We start from the raw sequence: 25,150 nt of genomic DNA, 5'->3' as shown, positions 1-25,150 counted from the left end.
TCTCCCCGAGGTTTATATGATGCTTACTTTGCTGGACACAGTGACTGTTTTTCCTGACAGTAAATGAGACCACTTATAGAATCTATTGCAAGTAAGAAATTGTAAAAAAGAAAATTGACATTAATTGATACACTGTCAATTGAAGAGTTTCACAAAATTTCAGAGGTTTATATATTGATAATAAACAAATAATTTAACTGAAAGCATTCCAAATTCATCTGTATGAATTGTAATTTCCTTATATTACCTGCTGCTTTTCTTGTGTAAGTGCATCAAAGAGTTTCTCAGTTTCTCCTAGTGCCTCCATTCTTGCTTTGTATGTCAGTTCTGTCTCATACGGAGTTTGCAGCATCGGAATTTTCTTCTCTTTCTGGAGAAAAGTGGTCACCTTGTCTTCCCAAGCTGGTCGACTAGTAACAGACCCCACCTTCATCGCATTTAATACAGAATCTGAAAGTGTTTCAACTTGAAACTTAGCATCAACATAACTCTTTGAATTTTGTACTGCTGCAAAAAAGTTTCACATTGTTTTTAATGAACAATTAAAATACATGTATTTTCTCAGTTTTGCAATTCTGAAAAATATTTCAAATACTTTTATATTCTATGTGGTTACCTTTTGTATTTTCCAGTGGAAGGAACTGAAGTCTCTTTCTTGGACTTGAACTGAGAGATGGGACTGAATTTGGAAGCTCCATTTCATCCAAGTTTACGTCAAACCTAAGAATAAAATGATGCACTCTGAAAACAACTATTCTCTAAATAACTAAAAACCCTCTGTGCAGAATGCTAATTTTTTTCCAGATCCAGCAGCCTAGATATGCAGAAATTGGAACACCTCAGTCAATTCAATACCATTATTATGATAATCCAGGTGTTGATTAACCAGACCCAATCAACATGCTGATAAAACACTACCAATAACACCGAATGTTAAGCTAGGTTATGAAAGTGTCTCATGTTATATTTAGTGGTTTCTCTGCCAAAGTCATAATCATGTGGCAGTCATATTCTCAGGTGCGCTGTCGATAAAGTCAAAAAACAAATCCATTACTGCCTTGGCATGAAGCAATGTTGAATGCCTCCACAAATTAGTGGACTATTTATCTCACAATTGCTCAATCACAATTCAATAGGACCCAACCCGACTTTCTTATCTGACAAAAATCAAAGAACTACAGATGCTAGACGTAGAACATAGAACAGTACAGCGCAAAACAGGCCCTTCGGCCATCGATGTTGCGCCCATGAACTAATCCAAGCCCATCCCCCCGACACTACCCCATCATGGTCCATCTGCTTACCTAAGGATTGTTTAAATGCTCCTAATGTGGCTGAGTTAACTATACTCGCAGGCAGTGCATTCCACACCCTTACCACTCTGAGTAAAGAACCTTCCCGGACATCGGTCTTAAATCTATCACTCCTCAATTTGTAGCTATGCCCCCTTGTACAAGCTGATGTCATCAACCTAGAAAAAAAACTTTCACTGTCTACCCTATCTAATTCACTGGTCATTTTGTGTGTCTCTATCAAATCCCCTCTTAGCCTTCTTCTTTCCAATGAGAACAGACACAAGTCTCTCAGCCTTTACTCATAAGACCTTACCTCTAGACCAGGCAACATCCTGGTAAATCTCCTCTGCACATTTTCCAATACTTTCACATCCTTCCTGTAATGGGACGACCAGAACAGTACACAATATTCCAAGTGTGGCCACACCAGCGTTTTGTACAGTTGCAGCATGACATTACGGCTCCGGAACACAATCCCTCTACCAATAAAACCTAACACACTGTATGCCTTCTTAACAGCACTATCAACCAGTGTGGCAACTTTCTGGGATCCATATACATGGACTCCAAGATCCCTCTGCACATCCAGACTACCAAGAATGTTTCCATTGATACAGTATTCTGCCTTCCTATTATTCTTCCCAAAGTGAATCACCTAACATTTATCTGCATTGAACTGCATTTGCCACCTTTCGGCCCAATTCTGCAGTTTATCCAAATCCCCTTGCAACCTGCAACATTCTTCCACACTGTCCACTACTCCACCGACTTTAGTGTCATCTGCAAACTTACTAACACATCCACCTATGACTGGGTCTAAGTCAATGACAAAACAGATCCTTATGGCTCACCACTAGTAACTGTACTCCAGGCTGAATATTTTCCATTAACCACCACTCATTGCCTTCTTTCAGAAAGCCAGTTTCTACTCCAAACTGCTAAATCACCCTCAATCCCATGCCTCTGCATTTTCTCCAAAAGTCTACCAGGTGGAACATTGTCAAAGGCTTTACTGAAGACCATGTTCACCACATCAACTGCCCTACCCTCATCCATATGCTTCGTCACCTTCTCAAAAACCTTAATGAGGTTTGTGAGACACCACCTGCTGTTGATGAAACCATGTTGACTATCTGCAATCAAGTTATTGCTTGCTAGACGATTATAAATCCTATCTCTTATAATCCTTTCCAAAACTTTTCCAACAACAGAGGTAAGGCTCACTGGTCTATAATTACCTGAGTCATCTCTACTGCCGTTCTTGAACAAGGGCACAACATTTGCAATCCTCCAGTCCTCTGATACTAAACCTGTAGACATTGAAGACTCAAAGATCAAGGCAAAGGGCTCCAACATCTCCTCCCTCGCGTCCCAGAGAATCCTTGGATAAATCCCATCCAGCCCAGGGGACCTATCTATTTTCATTCCTTCTAGAATTGATTACACCTCCACCTTACTAACCTCAATCCTTTCTAATCTAATATCCCGTATCTCAGTCTTTTCTTCTACAATATTCTCCTTTTCCAAAGTGAAAACCAATGAGAAATATTCATTTAGTACCTCTCCGATCTCCACAGGGTCCACACACAACTTCCCACTTCTGTCTTTGACTGGCCCTATTCCTACCCTCTTCATCCTTGTATTCCTCACATACCTATAGAAAGCTTTAGGGTTCTCATTTATTCTACCTGCTAAAGACTGCTCATGTCGCCTCCTTGTTCTTCTTAACTCTCTCTTTAATTCCTTCCTCGCTAATCTTTAACTCCCGATCACCTCATCTGAACCATCTCACCTCAATGTCACATAAGCCTCCTTCTTCTGCTTAACAAGAGATGCAATTCCTTTAATAAACTATGGTCCCTTACCTGATCACTTCCTCCTTGCCTGACATGCCTACCAAGGACATGCAATATCTGTTCTTTAAACCAGCTCCACATTTCAATTATTCCCATCCGCTGCATTTTGCTACCCCATTCTATGCATTTTAAGTCTTGCTTAATCGCATTATAATTGCCCTTCCCCCATCGGTAACTCTTGCCCTATGGCATGTACCTATCCCTTTCTATCAATAAACTAAATATAACCAAATTTGGTCACTCTCACCAAAGTGCTCACCTACCACTAAATCAAACACCTGCCCTGGTTCATTATCAAGTACCAGATCCAGTGTGGCCTCCCCTTTTGTTGACCCTTCGACATACTGTCTTCGAGGAGAAAGTGAGGACTGCAGATGCTGGAGATCAGAGCTGGAAATGTGTTGCTGAAAAAGCACAGAAGATCAGGCAGCATCCAAGGAGCAGGAGAATCGACATTTCGGGCATGAGCCCTTCTTCAGATTCCTGAAGAAGGGCTCATGGACGAAACGTCGATTCTCCTGCTCCTTCGATGCTGCCTGACCTGCTGCACTTTTCCAGCAACACATTTTCACCTTCAACATACTGCATCAGGAAACCTTCCTGTACACATTGGACAAAAACTGATCCATCCGACGGACGAGAGTTATAGCATTTCCAGTCAATGTTGGGGAAGCTAAAATCCCCATAATGACCACACTGTTCCTTTCACTCCTACCCAGAATTGCTTTGCCAATCCTCTCCTCCATATCCCTGGAACTCTGCAGAGGCCTATAAAAAAACTCCAAGCGTTGTGACTTCTCCGGTCCTGTTTCTAACCTCAGCCCATACCACCTCAGTAGACAAGTCATCGTTAAAACTTCTTTCAGCAATTATTAAACTGTCCTCGACTAACAAGGCCACACCTCCTCCTCTTTTACTGCCTTCCCTGTTTTTAATGAAAGATCTAAACCTTTGAACCTGTAACATCCATTCCTGATCCTACCCTATCCATGTCTCTGAAATGGCCACAACATCGAAGTCCCAGGTACCTATCCATGCTGCAAGCTCACCTACCCTATTTCTGATACTTCTGGTGTTAAAGTCGACACACTTCAAACCAGCTTGCTGTCTGCCAGCACATTCCTGTGATCGTGAAATGCTGTCCATGCCCTTCCTAGTCTCATCCTCCTGTGCACTAGAACTACACCTCAGGTTCCTATCCCTCTGCTGAGCTAGTTTAAACCCACCAGAATAGCACCAGCAAATTTCCCAACCAGGGTATTAGTACTCCTCTGGTTCAAGTGAAGACCGTCCTGCTTGTCGAGGTCCTCCCTTCCCCAGAATGAGCCCCAATTATCCATGTACCTGAAACCCTCCCTCCTGCACCATCCCTGCAGCCACGTGTTCAGTTGGTGTCTCTTACCATTCCTTGCCTCGCTATCAAATGTCACAGGTAACAAACCAGAGGTAACAACTCTGTGTGTTATAGCTCTCAGCTTCCACCCTAGCTCCCTGAAGTCCTGCCTTACAGCTCTGAACTCTGAAATGAAAACAGACATTGCTGCAGACCTTCAGTAGGTCTAGCAGGAGAGAGAGAAAGAAAGAAAAGACGGAGAGCAGAATCAGAAAGAAGAGTCACTAGACCCAAAACATTAACTCTGTTTCTCTCTCCTTGGATGGTGCCTGACCAGCTGAGGTTCTCCAGCAATTTCTGTCTTTGTTTCCTTTCTGACACTTCTGTTTTTCTCTGTATGCTTAACTGCACAAGGTTTACTAATACTTTAGGGCATGTACTAAATGAGAAAACATATTAACAACGATAACAATTGCATATTCTAGGTAAAATTTTACTGTTCCTAATCAAGTGTTGCATGCAACATTTGCCATCTAAAAGCACAACTGCATAGTTCAAGACGGAACACTGTCACCTAACTGAAGTCATTAGACAAACACTTGTTTTAAAAGAGAAACATTCAAGTATGTTATAGACAAAAGCAAATGTGAAAATATTTTCAGTAAAATTAACTAATAGCAATATCATTTTAAAAATAGACACAGCAAAACAGAAGTACCTTGTTACAACTGAATCTCAATGGTCCAAATAGTTCCTTCTGTGTTATAATGACTCTATGCCAATGACAATTAGAATAAATGCTCCATGGTATTCTAACTTGTTTAACTTTTTAAAACTTTTTAAAGGTACAGTAAACATTAATATTAATCAGCAATAACAAAACATTACAAGATATAATTAATGGTTAGAACATCAAGAAGGGTTTAATGCTCTTGATGAAAGCATCTTCAGACAAATATCTTTGAACAGCATCTCTAGCTCTATACACATTTTGTAGTGTTCATGTTGCACAGACAAGCCCTGATATCTTGTCATTTGATTAAGAACTCATGGAAATTGACCCATTATGCTTAAGTTTAAATTCAACAATGAAGAGCATTACTTTGTCACTGTGTTTTCTTCTTTGCCAAGGAGATGATTGAACCCAGGAGACAGATTCTCTTTAGGACAGCGTTTGGGACTGGACTTAGCAGACAGCGATGTTAGCAAAGTGTTCCGTTTAGCTGTGAAAGAAGAAAAAAGAAATTCAGTACTTGAACGATTGCACTCTAAAATTAATCAGCTGAGTTATAGGCATTTTCCAGAAGAAAAACAACAAGTGAACAGGTAATAAAAATACAAGTGCCAACATTTAAAATGCCACTTCCATCTTTAAATTATTTCCTGTCTTCAGTTTCCAGGTCCTATTATTTGATTCTCACAGGCCAGGCAAGTGACTTGTTGCCAGCATGTTGTTATGTCCCACAGCTCAATGTTAAAAGATGCTGCTGGCTGCAACAAAATGATTTTCTCAGTTCACACCACACTTTTTCTGAGTGCCTCACAAAACTGGGTGGAAGAGTGAGCCGTCAGTAGGACGAAGAGATGCTTCAGTGTGATTTGGACAAGTGAAGTAAGTGGGCAAACACATGGGGAATGAAATATATTGCAAATAAATATGAGGTTTTCCAACTTGATAGCAAAAATAGGAAGGTAGATTACTAATTGGCGATATATTGGGAAAGGGGGAGGTGCAATGAGACCCGGCAGTCCTTCTTTACTAGTCATTAAAAGTAAGCATGTAAGTGCAGCAGGCAATAAAGACGGCAAATGGTACATTGGCTTCATAGGGAGAGAATGTGAGTACAGAACAAAGATGCCTTGGTAAAGTTCTACAGGGCTTTGACGACACCACACTTCAAGTTCTGTGAGCATTTTGGTTTTCTTACCTGTGGAAGCATGTTCTGGGTGTAGTGATTGTAGTGAGGTCAGCCAGGTGGACCTCAAACGTATAGGAGTTTCTTGATTGGGGTTGTTAATCTGGTTGAATCAGGGAGCCCTGGTTTACATAAAAACTTCCACTATAATCTTACACTCTTGACATTCTGGTGCCTGAAAGTGAGGACTGCAAATGCTAGAGATCAGAGTTGATAGTTTGGTGCTGGAAAAGCACAGCAGGTCAGGCAGCATCAGAGGAGCAGGAGAATCAATGTTTCAGGAATAGGTCCTTCATCAGGAATGAGGCTTGTGGGCTGGGAGGCTGAGAAATAAATGGGAGGGGGGTGGGGTTGGGGGACAAGGTATACGAGGCAGTACTATAGTCAAGGGCTGTTCATGTGCAAATAAAGAGTGACTTGATGACCGGATACAGTTCTCTGTAGAGTTACTTTAGAGGGACTGCAACAAAGGTTTACCAGACTGATTCCTGGAATGGCAGGACTGATATATGGAAACAGACTGGATCAGTTAGGAATATATTCACTGAACTTTAAAAGAATGACAGGGTATCTCATAGAAATCTATAAAAATCTAACAGGATTAGACAGGATAAATGGACTAAGGATGTTCCTATTGATTCGGGAGTCCACATCAAGGGATCAAAGTCTCAAAGGACAGAGTACAGCATTTAGGACTGAAATAATTCTTCATTCAGTGTGGTGAGCCCGTGGAATTCTCCACCCAGAAAGCAGTTGAGGCCAAAACATCAAAAATTTTCAAGAAGGAGTTAAATAGAATTCTTGGCCAAAGAGATTAAAGTGTGTGGGAGAAAATAGGGCAGGCTACTGAGTTTGATGATCAGCCATGAACATATTTAATGGCAGAGCAGGCTCAAAGTGCTGAAAGGCCTGTTCCTGCTCCTATTTTCTACGTTTCTATGTCAGAGGAGGTAGAGCAGGTCTAATTTGTTATTTCATAAATATATAAACTCATAACGCTATGAACAAACACCAAATGAAGTACTGCAAATATCCTTATTTAAATAGCCATCATTACTGGTAGCAGGAAAGGTGAAAATAAAATTCATTGTTCCTTATTCTTTGAATATCAAAGATTTACTCCATCTCTCCAGAACATCTGTGTTTTCATTCTGTCAGAAAACCTCAGTAGCAAGTGTGGATTTCACTTTGTTACCTGGAAAGCTGGTTTGGTTTTTGCAAATGATGCAAGACAAGGACTGTCTTCAAACTAAGGATCACCCAGACAGCTACCTCCACCCCCACCCCCTCTTTCCACACACTCTCGGCCCTAAATCTCCCTAATTTTCTCCTTCTACCTAACTCTTATCATTTCTCATTTCTTCATCCTGCTGTCTTCTCCAAGCTGAGGTCATCTATGAGAACTACTTCCTGCTGAATTCCATTTTTCTGCAATCCTATTCAAAACTTCCTTTTCTGGTCACGATATTTGGTGATATCGCTGAGTATTAATGAAAAAGAGAGACATCTCAAAATTTTTCATCTTGTTCTTATTAGGACAGAAGTAATAATTTGAAATATGAAAGTGTACAATACTAAATCATGGTATAATTTTCAATTATTTTCTTTCCCTTCTCCCAACTTTCACCACCCTCATTCAAAATCTCATACTCAATTGTCCAACTTTTTGAATTATGGCTCCAGTTCCAAACTCTCTTTCTTCTCCAAAATTTTAGAATATACTCTCACCTTCCAGCTGTGTCCATATCTACTGAAACACATCCCATTTCAGCTTTTAGGCAGCAATATGCAGAAGTCACAAGTGGAATCTCTTGTCCCTCCTTGATTGACAGAAGCGGATCATACATTCCCATCTAATAGCTCTGCTCCAGGTGACTGTTCTTGCAATCGTGCATTCAGACAGTAATGTACTAAAGCTTTGCTTGAACTACAAAGCAAAGAAGCAATGACTTCAGAAGGCCCCTACATGTCATTCTCTGCTCTTTTAAACTGATAAAAAAGCTTGCTTTACATTACTCTAATCCAACATTCCCAGGCCAGGTACAGCACAGTGTTAGATAAAAAGTAAAGTTTCCTCTACTCTTTTAAACTGGGAGCTATGTACAATGGTAATGGCCATTTCTATTCTTCGCCATCACCACTCAAAACTTGTTAATTATCGACCTCATCGTCCAACACAAACCTTTGAGGAGTTACAACTCCTGGATAAACAATGGGAAAGATGTAGTCACTGCCTCTAACTCAATGTTACAAACTCTGCTCTTTTCTCATTGACTCCATTTTCCATTTGTCAGTTCCCAGACTGACCATATGCTCAGAAATATTAAAAATCACACAACACCAGGTTATAGTCCAACAGGTTTAATTGGAAGCACACTAACTTTCAGAGCGACACTCCTTCATCAGGTGATTGACAATCTCCTGATGAAGGAGCTTCGCTCCAAAAGCTAGTGTGCTTCCAATTAAACCTGTTGGACTATAACCTGGTGTTGTGTGATTTTTAACTTTGTACACCCCAGTCCAACACCGGCATCTCCAACTCAGAAATATTGACATCCTGTTCCACTCTGGGCAAAGCTCTAAGCTCCAACTCATCCTTAATGAGATTTTGGCTCCAAGAGGGTATTTTACCTGATGCGGCAAGACTTACATTACAAAAGATAACCTAAGAAAGTAGATGCGGATAGCAGGCATTGAAAAATCCAATACTCAATTACCACAACCAGCTATTATGTATAAATATTACATTATTAGGCATCAAGAAAAATTAACACCATGTAATTGGATTAGAGCTGAAGAGCATGTTTCTAGTGATATGCCATGCTTCAAGTAATCCCAGGGTAAAATGGGCGCTGAGATCTGTATAATTCTCAGGTCACATGCTATGATACAATGATCATATCATGAGCATTTTCCTCAAAAGATATAATGACATACTGACCATGAGACAGAACACAACTCACATGACTTTTCCGTCAACACCAAGATTATTTACCTCCTAAACACTGCCTACTACCATCCCTTTGGCACTGAAACTCTATTACATGGCCTTGAGATTGAGATTATACTATACTAATTCTTTTCCCTTGCTGTAATATCATAAAACATTGGAACAGGAGAAGGCTATTTCCGCCCTTGACTGCTCTGATATTCAATACTATCATGGCTCAACTAGCACTTCCCGTGTCCACTTTCTTGTCATTTCACCATAACCCTCGATTCCCCTACTGATCAAGAACCTTTCTCAGCATTAAATATATAAAGATTCTGCCCCAAAGCTCTCTTTGGTAAAGAGTTCCAAAGACTCAACCCTCTGAGAAAACATTTCTCCTAATCTCATTCTTTAATTAGTGCCCCTTCATTCTGAGACGATCCTCTCTGGTCCTAGATTCTCCCTTCCTCTTAGCATTTATCCTGTCTAAGTTTTAATAAGATCACCTCTTATTCTTCTAAATTCTAATGAGTAGAGTCCCAAACTGCTTAATCTTTGCTCATAAAACAATCCCTTCACACTGGAGATCAACCTCGTGAACCTCTTCTGAACTTTCTCCAAATGAAATAATATCTTTCCTTAAATAAGAGACGAAAACTGCTGATAGTATTCCAGATGTTGTCTCACCAGTACCTTGTATAGTTGCAGTTCCTTACTCTTATACTCTAATCCCCTTGAAATCAGGGCCAACATTCCATTAGCTTTTCTGATTACCTGCTGTGCTAACTTTCTTTCTCTTCATGCAGAAGTACCCCAAGTCCCGTTGTGTTGCAGCTTTCTGTAGTTTTTGTCCATTTAAGTAAACTGTTCTTTCATTTTCCCTTTCAAGATATCCAGCACTTCCTCCTCTATAATATGGACATTTTTGAAGATGTCACCATCTATCTCCCTACATTCTACAGCTTTCATCTCCTTTTCTACAGTAAATACTGATGCAAAATACTCGTTTAGTATCTCCCCCATTTTGTGTGGCTCCACACAAAGGCCGCCTTGCTGATCTTTGAGGGGCCCTATTCTCTCCCTAGTTACCCTTTTGTCTTTAACATATTTGTAAAAGCCCTTTGGGTTCTCTTTAACTCTATTTGCTAAAGTATCTCATGTCCCCTTTTTGCAGTCCTGATTTCTCTAAGTATACTCCTACTACCTTATACTTTTCTAAGGACTCACTCAATCTATCCTATCTGTACCATACATATGCTTCCTTCTTTTTCCTAATCAAAACCTCAATTTCTTTAGTCATCCAGCATTCCCTATACCTACCAGTCTTTCCTTTCATCCTAACAGGACTATACTTTCTCTGGACTCTCGTTATCTCATTTCTGAAGGCTTCCCATTTTCCAGCCGTCTCTTTACCTGAGAACATCTGCCCCCAGTCAGCTTTTAGAAGTTCTTGCCTAATACCGTTAAAATTGGCCTTCCTCCAATTTAGAACTTCAACATTTTAGATCTGGTCTATCCTTTTCCATCACGATTTTAAATCATACGGAATTATGGTCGCTAGCCCCAAAGTGTTCCCCCACTGACACCTCAGTCACCTGCCCTGTCTTATTTCCCAAGGGTAGGTCAAGTTTTCACCTTCTCTAGTAGGTACATCCATATACTGAATCAGAAAATTTTCTTGTACACACTTAACAAATTCCTCTCCATTTAAACCCTTAACACTATGGCAGTCCCAGTCTATGTTTGGAAAGTTAAAATCCCCTACCATAACCCCCCTATTATTCTTACAGATAACTGAGATCTCCTTACAAATCAGTTTCTCAATTTCTCTGACTATTTGGGAGTCTACAATGCAATCCCAATAAGGTGATCATCCCTTTCTTATTTCTCAGTTCCACCCAAATAACTTCCCTGGATGTATTTCCGGGAATATCCTCCCTCAGTACAGCTGTAATGCTATCCCTTATCAAAAACTCATCCATCACATTCCTTCAAAATGCTTTTGAAACCTTTACTTCACAGATTCTGTTCACACAGCCATCATGCTTGCCCTTGTTGACCTACATGTCTTTGTTAGCCAAAGCACCTTATAATATTCTGGATTTCTCTGCTGTTTGGCTAAGTGGTTGCACTCCCAATTGAGTTTAAACATTGTAGGTTTAAATATTGTTATCTCTTGTATTCATACTGTACACAAAGTACATCTTCATTTGCAAATGTTTCAAATGAACAAAATAAGTGATCGTCACTTGCTCGTTCATTTCTCCATGCAATATCTTGACCAGAGTCAGAACCTGGTTTAAAGTCTGACTATTACATATTAGTCACAATCTAACTGGTGCATTCTCTATGGCAATGTCTCTACCAAATAATCAGCAATATCTTCCACATAATATAAATGCTGTTTTCCTTTAAATTGACATTCTTGAAAATTGCCCTGATCAGTGCAAGATGAAAAGCTTTGTCAAAATGAGTCTTTTTTTCCAAGAATGCTCAAAATCTATACTACAACTATTGGAAGACTACATTGTGAAATCACATTGCACATAAACCAACAATGAGATTTTAATGAAAACAACCTTGAACTTTGCACTTTACCACTGGACTTTTAGCATTACCAACAGAAGCCAATATGGGAAATTTTGACAGGTTAACAAAAAAATGGAGAACAGGAAATAGTCAACAATCAAACTTTTAAAACATTCGAAGAATTCAGAGAAATATTTTTACTTGGTGTAGAAGTGGGTGTTAGCCTCCGGTTTGAAGGGGGTACAGAAGATGATCTTTGACCTGGGGAAGAACGACTACTTTTTGATCTGGTTCGATCCTTAACAGAGTCCTCAGACTTGTCTCCACTGCAAGTGGAATCTGCAAATCCTACAGTCTGTCTGCGATTCAAGAATTCTGTTAAAAACAAATTAATAAATTACATGCCTAGCTAATTGGACAGAGTTTCAGTTCTGAACAACTTTTTGTTAGCTTCCTCATTGTCTGGCTCAGTTTCACATTACAGTCAATCTAGAAATATCAGATTTAGTCTCTGTTTCAGATATTTTATCTTAGTCATAACAGTACAACTGGCTGCTATTACTGGATTCACACTGCTCCTGTTGACTACAGAGGAACCTCAATTATCAGAATATCAATTATCCAAATATTGGATTATCCGAAGGGGATCTCAAGGTCCTGATAAAAACATTACATCAAAGAGCTGTTTCAACCCTGATCGCATCTTTTGTTTACAGGTACAATAATGAAAAATGAACTCAGCTCACTGAAATGCTGCCAAGAACAGTCCAGGCACTGTCTCCAAATGACTGACCTCCCCTCCTCTCCCCACACTTTCCATGAAGTTCTACACAGGGGTGAGCCCTAAACCCCACTTCCCCAGATAATCTCTCCAACACTGTCCTTTACAGGGCAAAGGTGGAACCTGTCAAAACGTAGTGTGGTGGTTCATGGGTCGGACGAGGGTGCGAGGTTGGGGCTGCAGGGTTGTTGAGACGGGGGAGCAGAGTTGGAGGTGGGCAGGAGACAGGGTGGGAGCAGACAGGGGAGGGGTCTCTCCCGCAGCGTGCTTTTGCCTTGTATCCTGAATGGGAGCAGACTTGACAGAAAATTCCGAGCCCCAGAGGAAATCAATTAACTGAGTAATCGATTATCCGAGCGAAATAGTGCCCGCCCATCTTGTTCAGATAATCGAGGTTCCTCTGTACTTCGTTACCCCGTTGGCAAGTGCGTGTGTGTGGGCACAAGTTACTTATAGTACAAAAGAGGTACTCAGCCCATTGAGTCCATGTCAGCTTGCTGCTAGGGCAGTCCAGTCATTCCTATTGCCCTGCAAGTTATTTTTATTCAACTGCCATCCAAGTTCCATTCGAAATCATTGATTGTTTCCACATTCACCTGCTTTGTGGGCAGCATGTTTTACATCATTACCACGCGCTGTGCTAAGAAATCTCTCTCATTCTCCTTGCATCTCTGACCTGAAATTTTCAAGTGTGGCCCAATCACCTGTGGGAAAGGTTTTTCACCTGCCATTTAAATGCATTATATTATTCTTGTTCACATCTAATAATCTCAGTCTCCTTTTGACCGAGGAGAACGACTCCAGCCTTTCCAATCTAATTTTGTAACTGAAATCCCCTTTCTGGAACAGTACTGGTAAATCTCCTCAGCAGCCTTTCCAGAGCCTTCATATCATTGCAAAAACTGGGACGTAACTGGAGCCCTGTATTGCTCTCCATAACTTGTTTTAGTACTCAAGACCTCCATTTGTCAAACCCAAGATCTCTCATATTTTGCTAACTACTCTCTCAATATGTCCTAACACATTCAAACACAGATGCACATGTACTCCCATGACACTCTGTTCTTGCATACTCTTTAAAAATATGTCATTAAGAATATATTGTCTCTTCTGACAGAAAGAACTCCCAGCTTTGGCTCAAGGCCACTCTTCATCCCAGATTTGGCGAAAGGTTGTCTCCAACCCTGGGCTTGGTAAAAGCCACTTCAGCCTCTCTTAAAGAGCCCCCAGCAAATTCCTCATTGCTTCCACTTCATTACTTTGATGCTCATCCACTCACAGTTTGCTTCTCTCCTGTAATGGTTGGTGATAGGCTCATTAAAGCAAGAGACATGACAGAACCAGTCTGTGATTGGAGAGCCGTTCCTCACTATTTCCTTCCACTCTTTTTACATGAGTAGCTTTTCTCCAACTCGGCATTTTTGAAGAAATTTTCCTAGGTGATTTGAGGCTTTCACAGGTGAATTCACTCACCACCTTTATAAGTTTCGAGATGAGGATAGGTCTTTTAGCTTTTGAGCGTGCTCCACTTGCCAATAAAGTCATGGCTGATCTGACTGTAATTTCAACTCCACTTTATTGTCCATCTCTCATGACCCTTGACTCCATTATTTATCAAAAAGAGACAAAAAAACGTTCCCACTCATGAAATAATTGAGAATGAGTATCAATAAAAGGAGAAATGTTATGAGGAAAAGCTTTTACATGCATAAAATGGTTAGGGTCCCAAATATATTGCCTGACAAGTGTGTGGAAGCAGTTCAGTTAAGGCTTTCAAAAAAAAAAGAATTGGACAGTTATTTGGAAAGGAATATTGTGAGGGTTTACAGGAAGAAACAGGAGAATAGTAGGTAAGCTGCTCATTCAAAAAGCCAGCAAAGGCACAATGGATTAATCTTCTGCGATTCTGAAAGTGCAACTTACTCAGTCTTGAATAATTTAAGGTGACCCAACCTCCACTGCTGCCTGGGTAAGAATATTTCACAGACTGACCACCCTCAGAAAAAAATCTCCCAGCTTCATCTTAAATGCAAAACCAGTTATTGTTGAATAGTACTCAAAACATAAGCAGTCTCAACAAATCCCTGTACAATTGCAGTCAAATTTCCCAACTTTTATTTTCCATTCACACTGCAGTAGACACTAACCTTCTATATATCTGCAATGAACTTTATGATTCAGTGACATATCTTGTCTAAGGATTTTTAACCTATCCATTGTCTCAGCTACTTTCCCTTCAACCAACATTTTGTCAAATTTCTCTTCTTAGAAAGCACTGATACAAATAATTTAGTAGTCTAGACTTACCATGCATCTCTAATTCACTACATACTTAATAGGATCCACTGTACTTTCCATTGTTTAAATGCTGGAAGATTTTCAGGTTCCCTTTCATGTTGACTGACATTCAAATCTCATTCTCTTTTTGCCAGTCTTATTTTCCTTTTTTCAATTTATTGTATTTGACCTGGTTTTCACTTTAAGAACTTACACCCTCTTTTTCTGCTTCATCGTAATCTCTAACTCCCTCCTCAGACAAGAAAGCCCAGTTTTCGCCCGCTTTTCTTTTGCCCTTTCTGGATTGTACCCAGCCTGTATCTGATGTAGCCCTTCCTTAAAATTAATTGTTCCAGTACCGCTTTTTTCTCTCACTTGGGAAGTTTCAGATTATGTCTGTTTTAATGTTTCACAATCAAAATGCCTTAAAGGATGGAAGGGGCTCTGTGTAGTGAAGAGCAAAATGGTTTACGGTAGAGGTACAGTTTCATTGGTCATTAAAGGCAGCACCTTGGGACAATAAGGCTGCAGAAACGTGGGTTTTATAATGATGCGTAAAATATAAAAGGCAATATGTAAAACAAAAACAAGGTTTGAGTACTGTGTAAAGTATTGGGCTTTATATTAGTTATTCAGACTTTGGGCAAATTAGAATGCAGCTGCACTAGAATACTGCTTAATATGAGGAAAAAAGTGGCGACGAAAAGATTGAACTACATTGTTCGAACAAAAAAAGGTCCAAAAAGGAGTATGAGTTGATTTGACAGAAGTGTTTAAGATGCTAAAAGAAACAGACATTTTTATCTCTGTTGGTTACTTCAGCCAGGAAGACAGATAGGTTGATATGTTAACACAACATAAATTTTAAAAGTCAGCCTTTTGGAATTTGACTAATCCTTGGACAACATAGTGGATCCTTAAAGATGTGAGAATTTAAAATTCCAAGACAACAGAGACTGGAAGAATTTCCACCTCATAGAAATCCAGCACAATTGAACCTTATTTTGTGAGATAATAATCCAAAGTTAAACCTTATATTTGAAAAGTATATATATCTGCAACAATATCAGAGAGAAGATTCTCAGCTCAAATAGAAGGTTTCTGAAATCAAAGTCCTGCTGAAAGTGAGTCCAGGAAACCTGCAAGTGTCTTAACTGAAGAACTAGTGGAGATCAAGAAACTTTTTCTCACAATCTCTCAAATCATCTGAGCCCACCTTTTTAAGCAACCTTCAACACTTCAACTACAAAAGCCACTGAAGCTGTTAAATTCTGACTTCAAAAGCTTTCAGCTATATTCACCCAGGAGCAAGCAGCAGGCCTACAAACATAATGGACTGATTTGAATTGCAACTTTATAACATCGTTCAGTTTACCTACTTTTAATCTTTCTATTTTGTCTAAAGTTTTACATCAAACTTACAGCAATACTTGTGTAATAAATTACCCCTTGTCCTCATTTAAAACTAAAGTTTTCCTGGTTAGTTTTAAGTTGGATGTTGAAATTCACAGTTCACAGGCTGCACATGTACTAGGTATGGTCATGACATGTGTATTACACTAACTGACAATTTAACCTGCAATCAATGTTTCTATTTTTATAGTAATGTTAGTCCTCAAGCAATTCAATTCAATTCAAGAGCTCATTCACTCATAATAAGTTTATAACATACCGACATACATCAGAGGAAATAATTCACATGAACATCTAATGAACACAAATTGAATTGCTGGGATACTATGCAATTACATTATCAAAGTCCGAGAAATCAACAGATAACAAAAAAATAATTTTAAAGGATTTAGTCACAACACAGTGGGCTGAACAGCAAATATAATGTGGTGAGAAAGGCAGAATAAAACACCAATATAAAATGGGCCTTACTTGTAGCATCACCTGCTTCTGAGACATCATGTTTTGGTGCTTCTGCTTCCCAGCTTTCAGATACATTTCTGGAATCAAGCTTTTGTAATGCTTTGAGAATAGGAGGAATTGGCTCCTCCAAACCACTTGAAGGATCTCGCTGATTAAAGGGGTTATCTTTCTCTGGTGGAGAATGGTACCTAAGCAGATTGACAACAATAAAAAGGGTTCAGAGCACCAATTATGCTTCTGCAATCCCTCTGGCACGCTTGGGAGGTGATAATTAATGCAAATATCAAAATTTATTGTCAGTGTAACAACATAAAAACAATATATTTATACTACCAGTCAAGGCTCCCAAAGAGTATTTCTGTATGACTGCAGTAAGTGAGAACAAAAGTCTAAACTTTTCAGTGAGCTTTACTCAAAACCTAAACAATGTGGTTGACCCTTAACAGCCCTCTTGGCAATTAGGGATTGGCAAAGAATGTTGGTCAAGCCAGCAAAGCCCAAGTTCCGTGAATGAATGAGTAAAGTAAAATTTCATATTCAGTATGAAGATGACAAATCTAGGTCTGAAATATACCTTAAATTTAGTAAAGGCAATTTCAATGATATGAAGATAGGTGTTGAAAATGAATTAGAAAAGTAGGTTAAAAATACAATAGAGCAGTGGGAGACATTTAAGGAGATATTTCATAAACCTCAAATATTTCATTTGAAAGAAAGTACTCATTGAAGAATGAACAATTCATGGCTAACTAAGTTAATTAAGGATGCTACCAAATTGGAAAAAAAAGCTACATATTGTTGCAAAGGTTGAAAACATTTTAATAACTAAAGGATGAGGAGAAAACAAAAAGGGAAGAAATAGAATACAGAGCGTAAACTAGCAAGAATGTTAAAAATGCTCAATACAACTTTCTGCAAGTATATTAAATAAAAAAGTATACCTAAATTAAATATTGGTCCCTTATGAGGTGAAACTAGGGAATTAGTAATGGGAAATAAGCAAACGGCAGAGGACTTGAACAAGTATTCTGCATCTGTCTTCACAATAGTAGATATAAAAATAGCCCACTAATAATAGGAGAAAATCAAGGACTGAAATGGAGAAAAATGAACACTGTCACTAGAGAAACAGTCACAGAAATAATGAATGGACTTAAACATTGACAAGCCCCTCAGAGCTGTTGGCCTGCATCTAGCCTTAAAGGATATGGCTGCAGAGAAAATAAATGTGTTAACTGTAATTGTCCAAAATTTCCTAGATCCAGCACCAGCCTCAGAAATTTGGTTAACAGCAAAAGTAATAAATCCAGGAAAGGAGGAGGGGCCTTAGAAAGCAAGACTTGCTAGTCCAACATTTGATAGGGGAACATGCTGGAACCATTTTTAAAGCAAATAGTAGCATGGCATTGTAAAAAAACAAATATGAAATAAATCATCTTGACTTCACTCAATTGTATGAAACAGAAATAGTATTTAACAATATTGTTTTAAGCGGATGAAACGTGCAAAACGAATAGAAGAAGAACCAGTAAATTTAGTGTTTTTAAAATTTACAAAACAGCTTTCATAAGATGTCACATAGGGGTGTCCTGGGAACACAGAAGTAGCAATAGGACCTTCAAGCTACTCAAGTTTGCTCCACCATGCTAGCTCATGACTGGTCTTCAAACTCAATGCCATATTCCTGCACTACACCCATATTCTTTGATGTCATTTGTAGCTAGAAATCTGTTTGTCTGTCCTGAACGTATTAATAACAAGCCTACACTCATTCAAGTTTATAAAAATAAAAGGGCTTGACAAAGTAGATGTTAAGAGAATGTTTCTTCTCAAAGGAGAATCGAGAACTAGAGAATAATAAGGGGTTTCCTATTGAAGACAGGGGTAATGAGTAATTCTATCTTCCAGAGTGTTGTTAATTGTTGGCATGTTCTTCAAGGACAGTGGTGGAGTTTGAATCTTGGAAATTATTCAAGGCAGAGTTCAACAGATTTTTGATCTACAATGAATTCAACAGTAAACACTTCACCAGTTAAGCAAAATTTACCCATTTAATCACCATGGTATTTTGTACTACAAGTTATTAAAAGTGCAAGCTGAATAATCTGAAAAAAGGAATCAAGAATCTAATTGGAAGGAAATTATTTTTATCTTCTTGGTTGAATAAGTAAAATAAAAGAATACAATAACTGAGAAGGAAACAGTAATTTCAATATCAAATCCTGTACAGAAAGTCAAACAAAAGGAGAAAGAAAGATTGGATTGTGAAAGGGAGTGAGAAAGAAAAAAAAAAGCAGTTTGGAGACTAAAAATTGACTTTTCCTTTAAAAAGAAACACATAATTAAAAGCTGAAGAAAAGAGATTTCCTGCGTATAATATAGTTATTTTTTGGTGCCAGGAGAATCATCGGCAGCAATTAACGCATATCATATTAAAATCTGAAAGCTAATTCAGGCTTAATCAATGATCTATTGATTTAAAATACCTCCAAAACAGGATCTTTACATTGTTTCCGATCAGCTTTTACATTCGATGGCAAGTTTGTTTTGTAATTATAATGTTAATACAGATACATCTTGCAGCTCAATGCATTTCAACAGTGAGTCAGTAAATGAGATGTCATGTTCACAAAGCTAATCATGGAACCGTACATCTCAGATAGGGAATTTTCATGTTTAACTGTGCATCTTCGCTTATCTGAACAGGCTGCATCCCTTAAATATGTATTATTAATCATTAGTCTTACTGTTATTTTTACGGCAAATTACAAGCCTATCCACGATTATGTGGTATAACATTGCTGGCCTTATATCACCAATTTATTTTAAGCTATTCTACTGGAGATCATTACTTTTAAAAGTAACATTCTGTTCCACATTTCAAAATATTCTGAAGGTTAAATGTTATGAATGTATAGAGCTAAAAGAATTACTGCAATGAGAATGTTGTGCTAACCTTCTGGGCTGCAGGTTAGTCTCCCCAAAGTCATTGCTACAAGCATTACAGTGATTTTCCAAGGGCTGTCCTGTGAAGATGGAATAGTCAGAACCTGGAGTCAGCCACTTGCGTCTTGCAACATCATCAGGAAGAGTTTTTGTAGGAGAATGATTTTCATCAGGTTGATGGAAAAGGCTGTTTATGGTAACATATTAAAGAAAATATTTCAGGAAAGCCATGCACATAAAAAAATTACGAGCAGCCCAATTTTGCAATTCATATTTTCAGTAAGGAATTAAAACACTGTAAGCTCTCTAAATGGTGTGTGAAGATCCAAGCTGCTGTTATTACTGGATAAATCCAATCCCAGATAAGAACCTGCTTTCATAGATCATGTTTTGGTTTAAACACAGTGATGTCTTGCTCAAACATAAAAACACAATGCTGTAGATTTTGTTTTAAAAGAAATGAAAATGAAATAAACAATTTCATATACCATCTATGTATAATACAAATTCAAAGATTTTTAAGGTAAAAGCATAATTCCATTATTGCCAAAACACACCTTTATAAACTGAACAAAATAGTTTTTGTATAGCACCCAAAACATACCACTCATACAGTACTCACACCCAAGTCCCTTTATCTTAGACCTTGGTAGGTTTAAGTCAGTTTGACTTCAACCTTTAGGCTCGAACTGCAGATAGCTTCTTCTTGGATCCATCACACATCTCTATTAAGTAACCACTTCACTGTTTTATCCCAACACTTCTGGTCAGCGACTAACACTGACTCTTCACTCTAAGGTAACCTAGTTCACTATACATCCTTCCCTTCTCAGGTACACTGGTCTATACAGTTAGGAGAAAGTGAGGACTGCAGATGCTGGAGATCAGAGCTTAAAAATGTGTTGCTGGATAAGCGTAGTGGGTCAGGCAGCATCAAAGGAACAGGAGAATCGACGTTTCGGGCATAAGCCCTTCTTCAGGCAGCCTTTGATGCTGCCTGACCTGCTGGTCTATACAGTTGCCCTGTTCCAAAGACTTCACAGGGTATATAAACAATATAGATGTGAATTTGTGGAAGGGGAGTAAGATAATTAAGCTTGCAGACACAAAGATTGGTACAGCCATTAATAACAAGGAAAAGGGTTTAGATTACAAGAAAATATAGATGAGTTGATTAGACTGGCAAATCAGTGGCAGATGGAATTTAATCTTGCAAAAAGTGTGAGGTGGTGCACTTTGGAAGAAGTAACAAAACAAGGGAGAATTCAACAATTGGTAAGGCACTTGGAAGTTCAGCAGAACAAAGGAATCTTGGCTGCTTGCCCACTGATTCCTGAAGGCAGCTTTAAACTAACTTTGCTCTAACTCACATACCAAAACATCTCAACTTGTTCTTGCAAGCACTGTGGAAATTACACCTCCATTTCTTTAGCAAATTAAGGATTCCAGCTGTTTTAAATATTTCCTTTCCAGATGTTAACCACTTGTCAGCATGGGCACAACATTTAAGTTCCAAGAGATGTCAAGCATTTACTTCTGCAAATTTACTCATAGGAAGTAGGAAAAGCTGGTTAAGCTAAGAGGTTATATAATGGCATAGATAGTGAATTGGTCAATGTACAGGAAACAGAACGGGAATAGGGTTGGTCCAATTCAGTTTCTGCTTAAATATCAACGAGGTTGCTGTCCAGGACTTGCTCCATACATTCAGGGGCTGCTGCAATATTTGAAGTATCGCAATCGGTGAACATCCTGACTTCCAACCTTATGATGTAGGGAAGGCCATTGATATAGCAGTTCAAGATTTGTGGTCTAGGATGTTACCTGGAGGAAATCAGCAACATCCTTCTTGTGCCAGTTATGAATCCTGTCTCTGAAATCATATTCTGGCTGCCCAATGAAGCTGCTCAAAATGATCTCTTCTTTCCATAAGGAGATTATGGGTATGGTCAGCAATAACCAAGCAACACAGGAGTCCTTTGACATTTGTAGTGAGGTCAAACGGTGTTCTAGCACTGAAATTATGGCACAATTTTGTCTTTGTTGCTGTCATATATCTCCAGGTCATCTGCAGATCAGAATGGACAGAAAGCTATTCATTGATGCCCACCTAAGATCCCAGATGAAGGTGCTCCAAGTCCTCAACATAGTTGGGCTCTGCTACATTTACTAAACTATCATTCCATACCAAGGAACATTTGCAGCAATGATTGTCCTGGTCTAGCATGTTGACACATCACCCTCCATTAATACTGATAATTTGGCTCTGAAGCTGATGCACATACAAACAAGAAATAAAAGTGGACCACTTGGCCCTTTGAGCCTGCTCCACCATTCAATAAGATCTTGGCTCATCTAATTTTAAACTCAATTCCACATTCTTGTATAGATAATCTTTTACCCCCTAGTAAGCTAGAATCTATCTACTTGTGCCTTAAAAATATTTAAAGATTCTGCAAGCGCTGAGGAAGAGAGAGTTCTAAAGGCTTACAACCAACACAGAAAAAAATGTTTCTTCATTGCCATTTTAACTAAGTGGCCCCTTATTTTTAAACTATGACCATTAGTTCTGAATTTCTCCCAAAACAGGAAACATCCTTTCCACATCCCCCTGGTCACATCCACTCAGGATTTTGTACGTTTCAATTAAGTCACTTCTGAATCTTCTGAATTCCAAAGGATACAGGCCTAGCCGGTCTATTCTTTCTTCATAATGCAGGCACCGCTCATTCCAGGCTTTAGTGTAATAAACGTTCTCTGAACTGGCTTCAATAAATTAACATCCTTTCACAAGTATGGTGACTAATAAAGTGCACAGTACTCCAGATGCAATCTCACCAATGTCCTGCATAACAGAAGCATAACCTCCTTACTCTTGCAATAAAGGATAATATTCTACTAGCTTTTCTGATTATTTGCTGGACTTACATACTGTCCTTCAGCCATTCATGTATTAGGACACCCAGATTTCTCTACAACCTCTCATCATTTAGATACATTTGGAATGCCGGCCTTTATATCTAGAGAAGTGGAGTACAAAGATAATCAAGTTACCCTGGAGTAACACAAAACTACGGATAGGCCTACTTGAAGTACTGTGAACAGATCTGGGCACCATACTGCAGGAAATATATATTGGCATTTGAAGGATTTATAGGAATAATATCTGGACTTCAGGAGTTAAGCTATGTGGAGAGATTGTATAAATTAGACCTGTTTTCTCTAGAATTTAGACGGTTAAGGAGTGACAGGGTAGATAAAGAAACATTTTCCACTGGTTGGGGATTCTGGAATTAGGGAGCATAGTCTGAAAATTAGGGTCAGACTGCTCAGAGAGATGTTAGGAAGAACTTCTACACACAAGGGATGGTAGATTTTTGAAACTATGTTCTATGAAACTCTCTTCCACAAATAGAAGTGAATGCTGGATCAGTTGTTAATTTTAAATCTGAGATAATATCACTGTTAACGAAAGAAACTAAGAAATATAGGCCAAAGGCAGGCACATGGAGTTACGCTATAAATCAGCTGTGATCTCAATAAATGGTGGAAGAGGCCCAAGGGGCTGAATGGCTTACTCCTGTTTCTGTATTTCTATAATATGCTTTTTTATTCTCTCAGTCAAAATGGGCAACTTCATACATTTCCACATTGTACTCCAATTGCTAGATCTTTGCTCACTTGCTTAACCTATGTATATCCCTTTGTAGGCTTCTTATGTCCTCTTCATAACTCACTTTTCTATCATTTTATCATCAGAAAATTTAGCTACCTATAGCTTCCATCCCTTCATCTCAATCATTTATATGCCTTAATGGTAACATCACACATCAAGGCTCTACAATCACCAGTAATCGGACACCCATCACAAAAGCTGCAGCAATTATGCCTACATTAAATAAAACAGTACAGAATAACAGTAACCTGTGAGAACGACAAACTGAAAGTCTACCAAATCTCATTCCCGGTGCACTCCTCTAACATCTGGCCAACATATGGTAGGCTCGAGAAAAGGCTGAACAAATGCAACTTCTCTAACACAAACTTGTCAAGCCAAGATGTCAAGAATAAGGTCACCAACTCAGAAGGTCCTGGAGCACAATAATTCCATCACCATATATTCATTGATAAGTCAAGTCTATGTTGGTTAGGATGAGGGCCATTGATCCATCAAACTTACACATATTGAACTGGACATTGGATCACAATGGGGGTCCTTTGCAATTCTGAGAGAGTGTGGCCCTCAGTTGAGGCATAGTTCACTGTAGAGAGGTTAGATGCATGGCTGCGAGTGTACAGTGGAGGATCCAGAGGGAGAACCGCCCTGGGCATTCCGACCACTATAACAACGGCAGCAATAAATGCAATGTGAAGATGCCAGGCATTGACAACCAGGAGATCTATTACTGATGGCCATGACCTCTGCAGGCTGACGACTTGGCAGAATATTGGAAGGAATGAGCAAAAACATAGCTGGCTGGGAAGAGGGCTCAGAGGAACCAAAAGGTAAAATAAAAGAATCATACGTTTTCTCAGCTCACACTTTTCCTTGGCAACAAATGCATCAGACTCCCAGAGTGTGAATCTAGAGCCACAAAAGACGATGCTCAATTCAAAGAGTTTAACGCAATAGAACAAACCTGTCGCTCATTTTCCAATATAAAATAAGTAAAATACATAGCAATCATATTAGTCACTTGGATGAATATGCACAGCTTAAAATGAAAATTCCCCCCACCCTACCCCTGGTTTTTGGTTAGTTGACTTGATTTGGCAATCAATCCTGATACAGTACAAACTATTGCTCACTTTGAAATGTGACATTCTTGTGTCTGTCCCTTTAAATGCGCAATGTAAAGCTTCAAGAACATATCTTTTTCCTTCCTCTCTATATTTCAGAAAAAACAATTAGTCGAATAGATAAATGCTGTTTTAAGTAAAATGTTTTTACCTACTGCTTGATGTCCGTGAACAGCAATGTGCCCCCGATCGGACCTTCACATAATTTCTCTCATGTTCCACTTGTCGAATTTGAGCTTCAAGTTTAGAAGCAACCCTGGAATGCAAGTGTGAATAATATCATGACGAGAATCATTGACTCATAGAGATGTACAGCATGGAAACAGACCCTTCGGTCCAACTCATCCATGCTGACCAGATATCTTAATCTAGTCCCACTTGCTAGCACTTGGACCACATCCCTCTAAACCCTTCCTATTCATATACTCATCGAGATGCCTTTTAAATTGTACCAGCCTCCACCACTTCCTCTTGCAGCTTATTCTATACATGCACCACCTTCCGCATGAAAAAGTTGCCCTTCAGGGTTGGACTCCCTACCCTCCACCCCATCCTCCCCACCAGGGAAAAGACCTTATCTATTTATCCTATCCAGGCCCCTCATGATTTA

The 25,150-nt window shown here is 39.0% G+C and overlaps 1 protein-coding gene across 11 annotated transcripts in view; it reads right to left on the bottom strand.

The window, feature by feature from the left end:
• Positions 1-25,150, bottom strand: part of LOC140488035 (M-phase phosphoprotein 9) — a 102,002-nt gene that overhangs the window by 22,167 nt on the left and 54,685 nt on the right. For 9 of the 11 annotated variants that reach the window (XM_072587627.1, XM_072587625.1, XM_072587624.1 and 6 more), the window contains 7 exons: positions 24,692-24,796; positions 19,751-19,927; positions 16,804-16,982; positions 12,063-12,236; positions 5,587-5,707; positions 617-720; positions 248-507 (listed from right to left, as the gene is read on the bottom strand). In XM_072587627.1, coding sequence (XP_072443728.1) covers positions 248-507; positions 617-720; positions 5,587-5,707; positions 12,063-12,236; positions 16,804-16,982; positions 19,751-19,927; positions 24,692-24,796 — 1,120 coding nt within the window. The remainder of the gene's footprint in view (positions 1-247; positions 508-616; positions 721-5,586; positions 5,708-12,062; positions 12,237-16,803; positions 16,983-19,750; positions 19,928-24,691; positions 24,797-25,150) is intronic. The other 2 variants (XM_072587630.1, XM_072587632.1) reach the window with 2 other exon arrangements.

The sequence above is a fragment of the Chiloscyllium punctatum genome, chromosome 17 (genome assembly GCF_047496795.1).
Source record: "Chiloscyllium punctatum isolate Juve2018m chromosome 17, sChiPun1.3, whole genome shotgun sequence".
Taxonomy (NCBI): Eukaryota; Metazoa; Chordata; class Chondrichthyes; order Orectolobiformes; family Hemiscylliidae; genus Chiloscyllium; species Chiloscyllium punctatum.
Note: the sequence above shows the minus strand (reverse complement) of the source record. Positions and strands in the feature narration are given on the sequence as shown.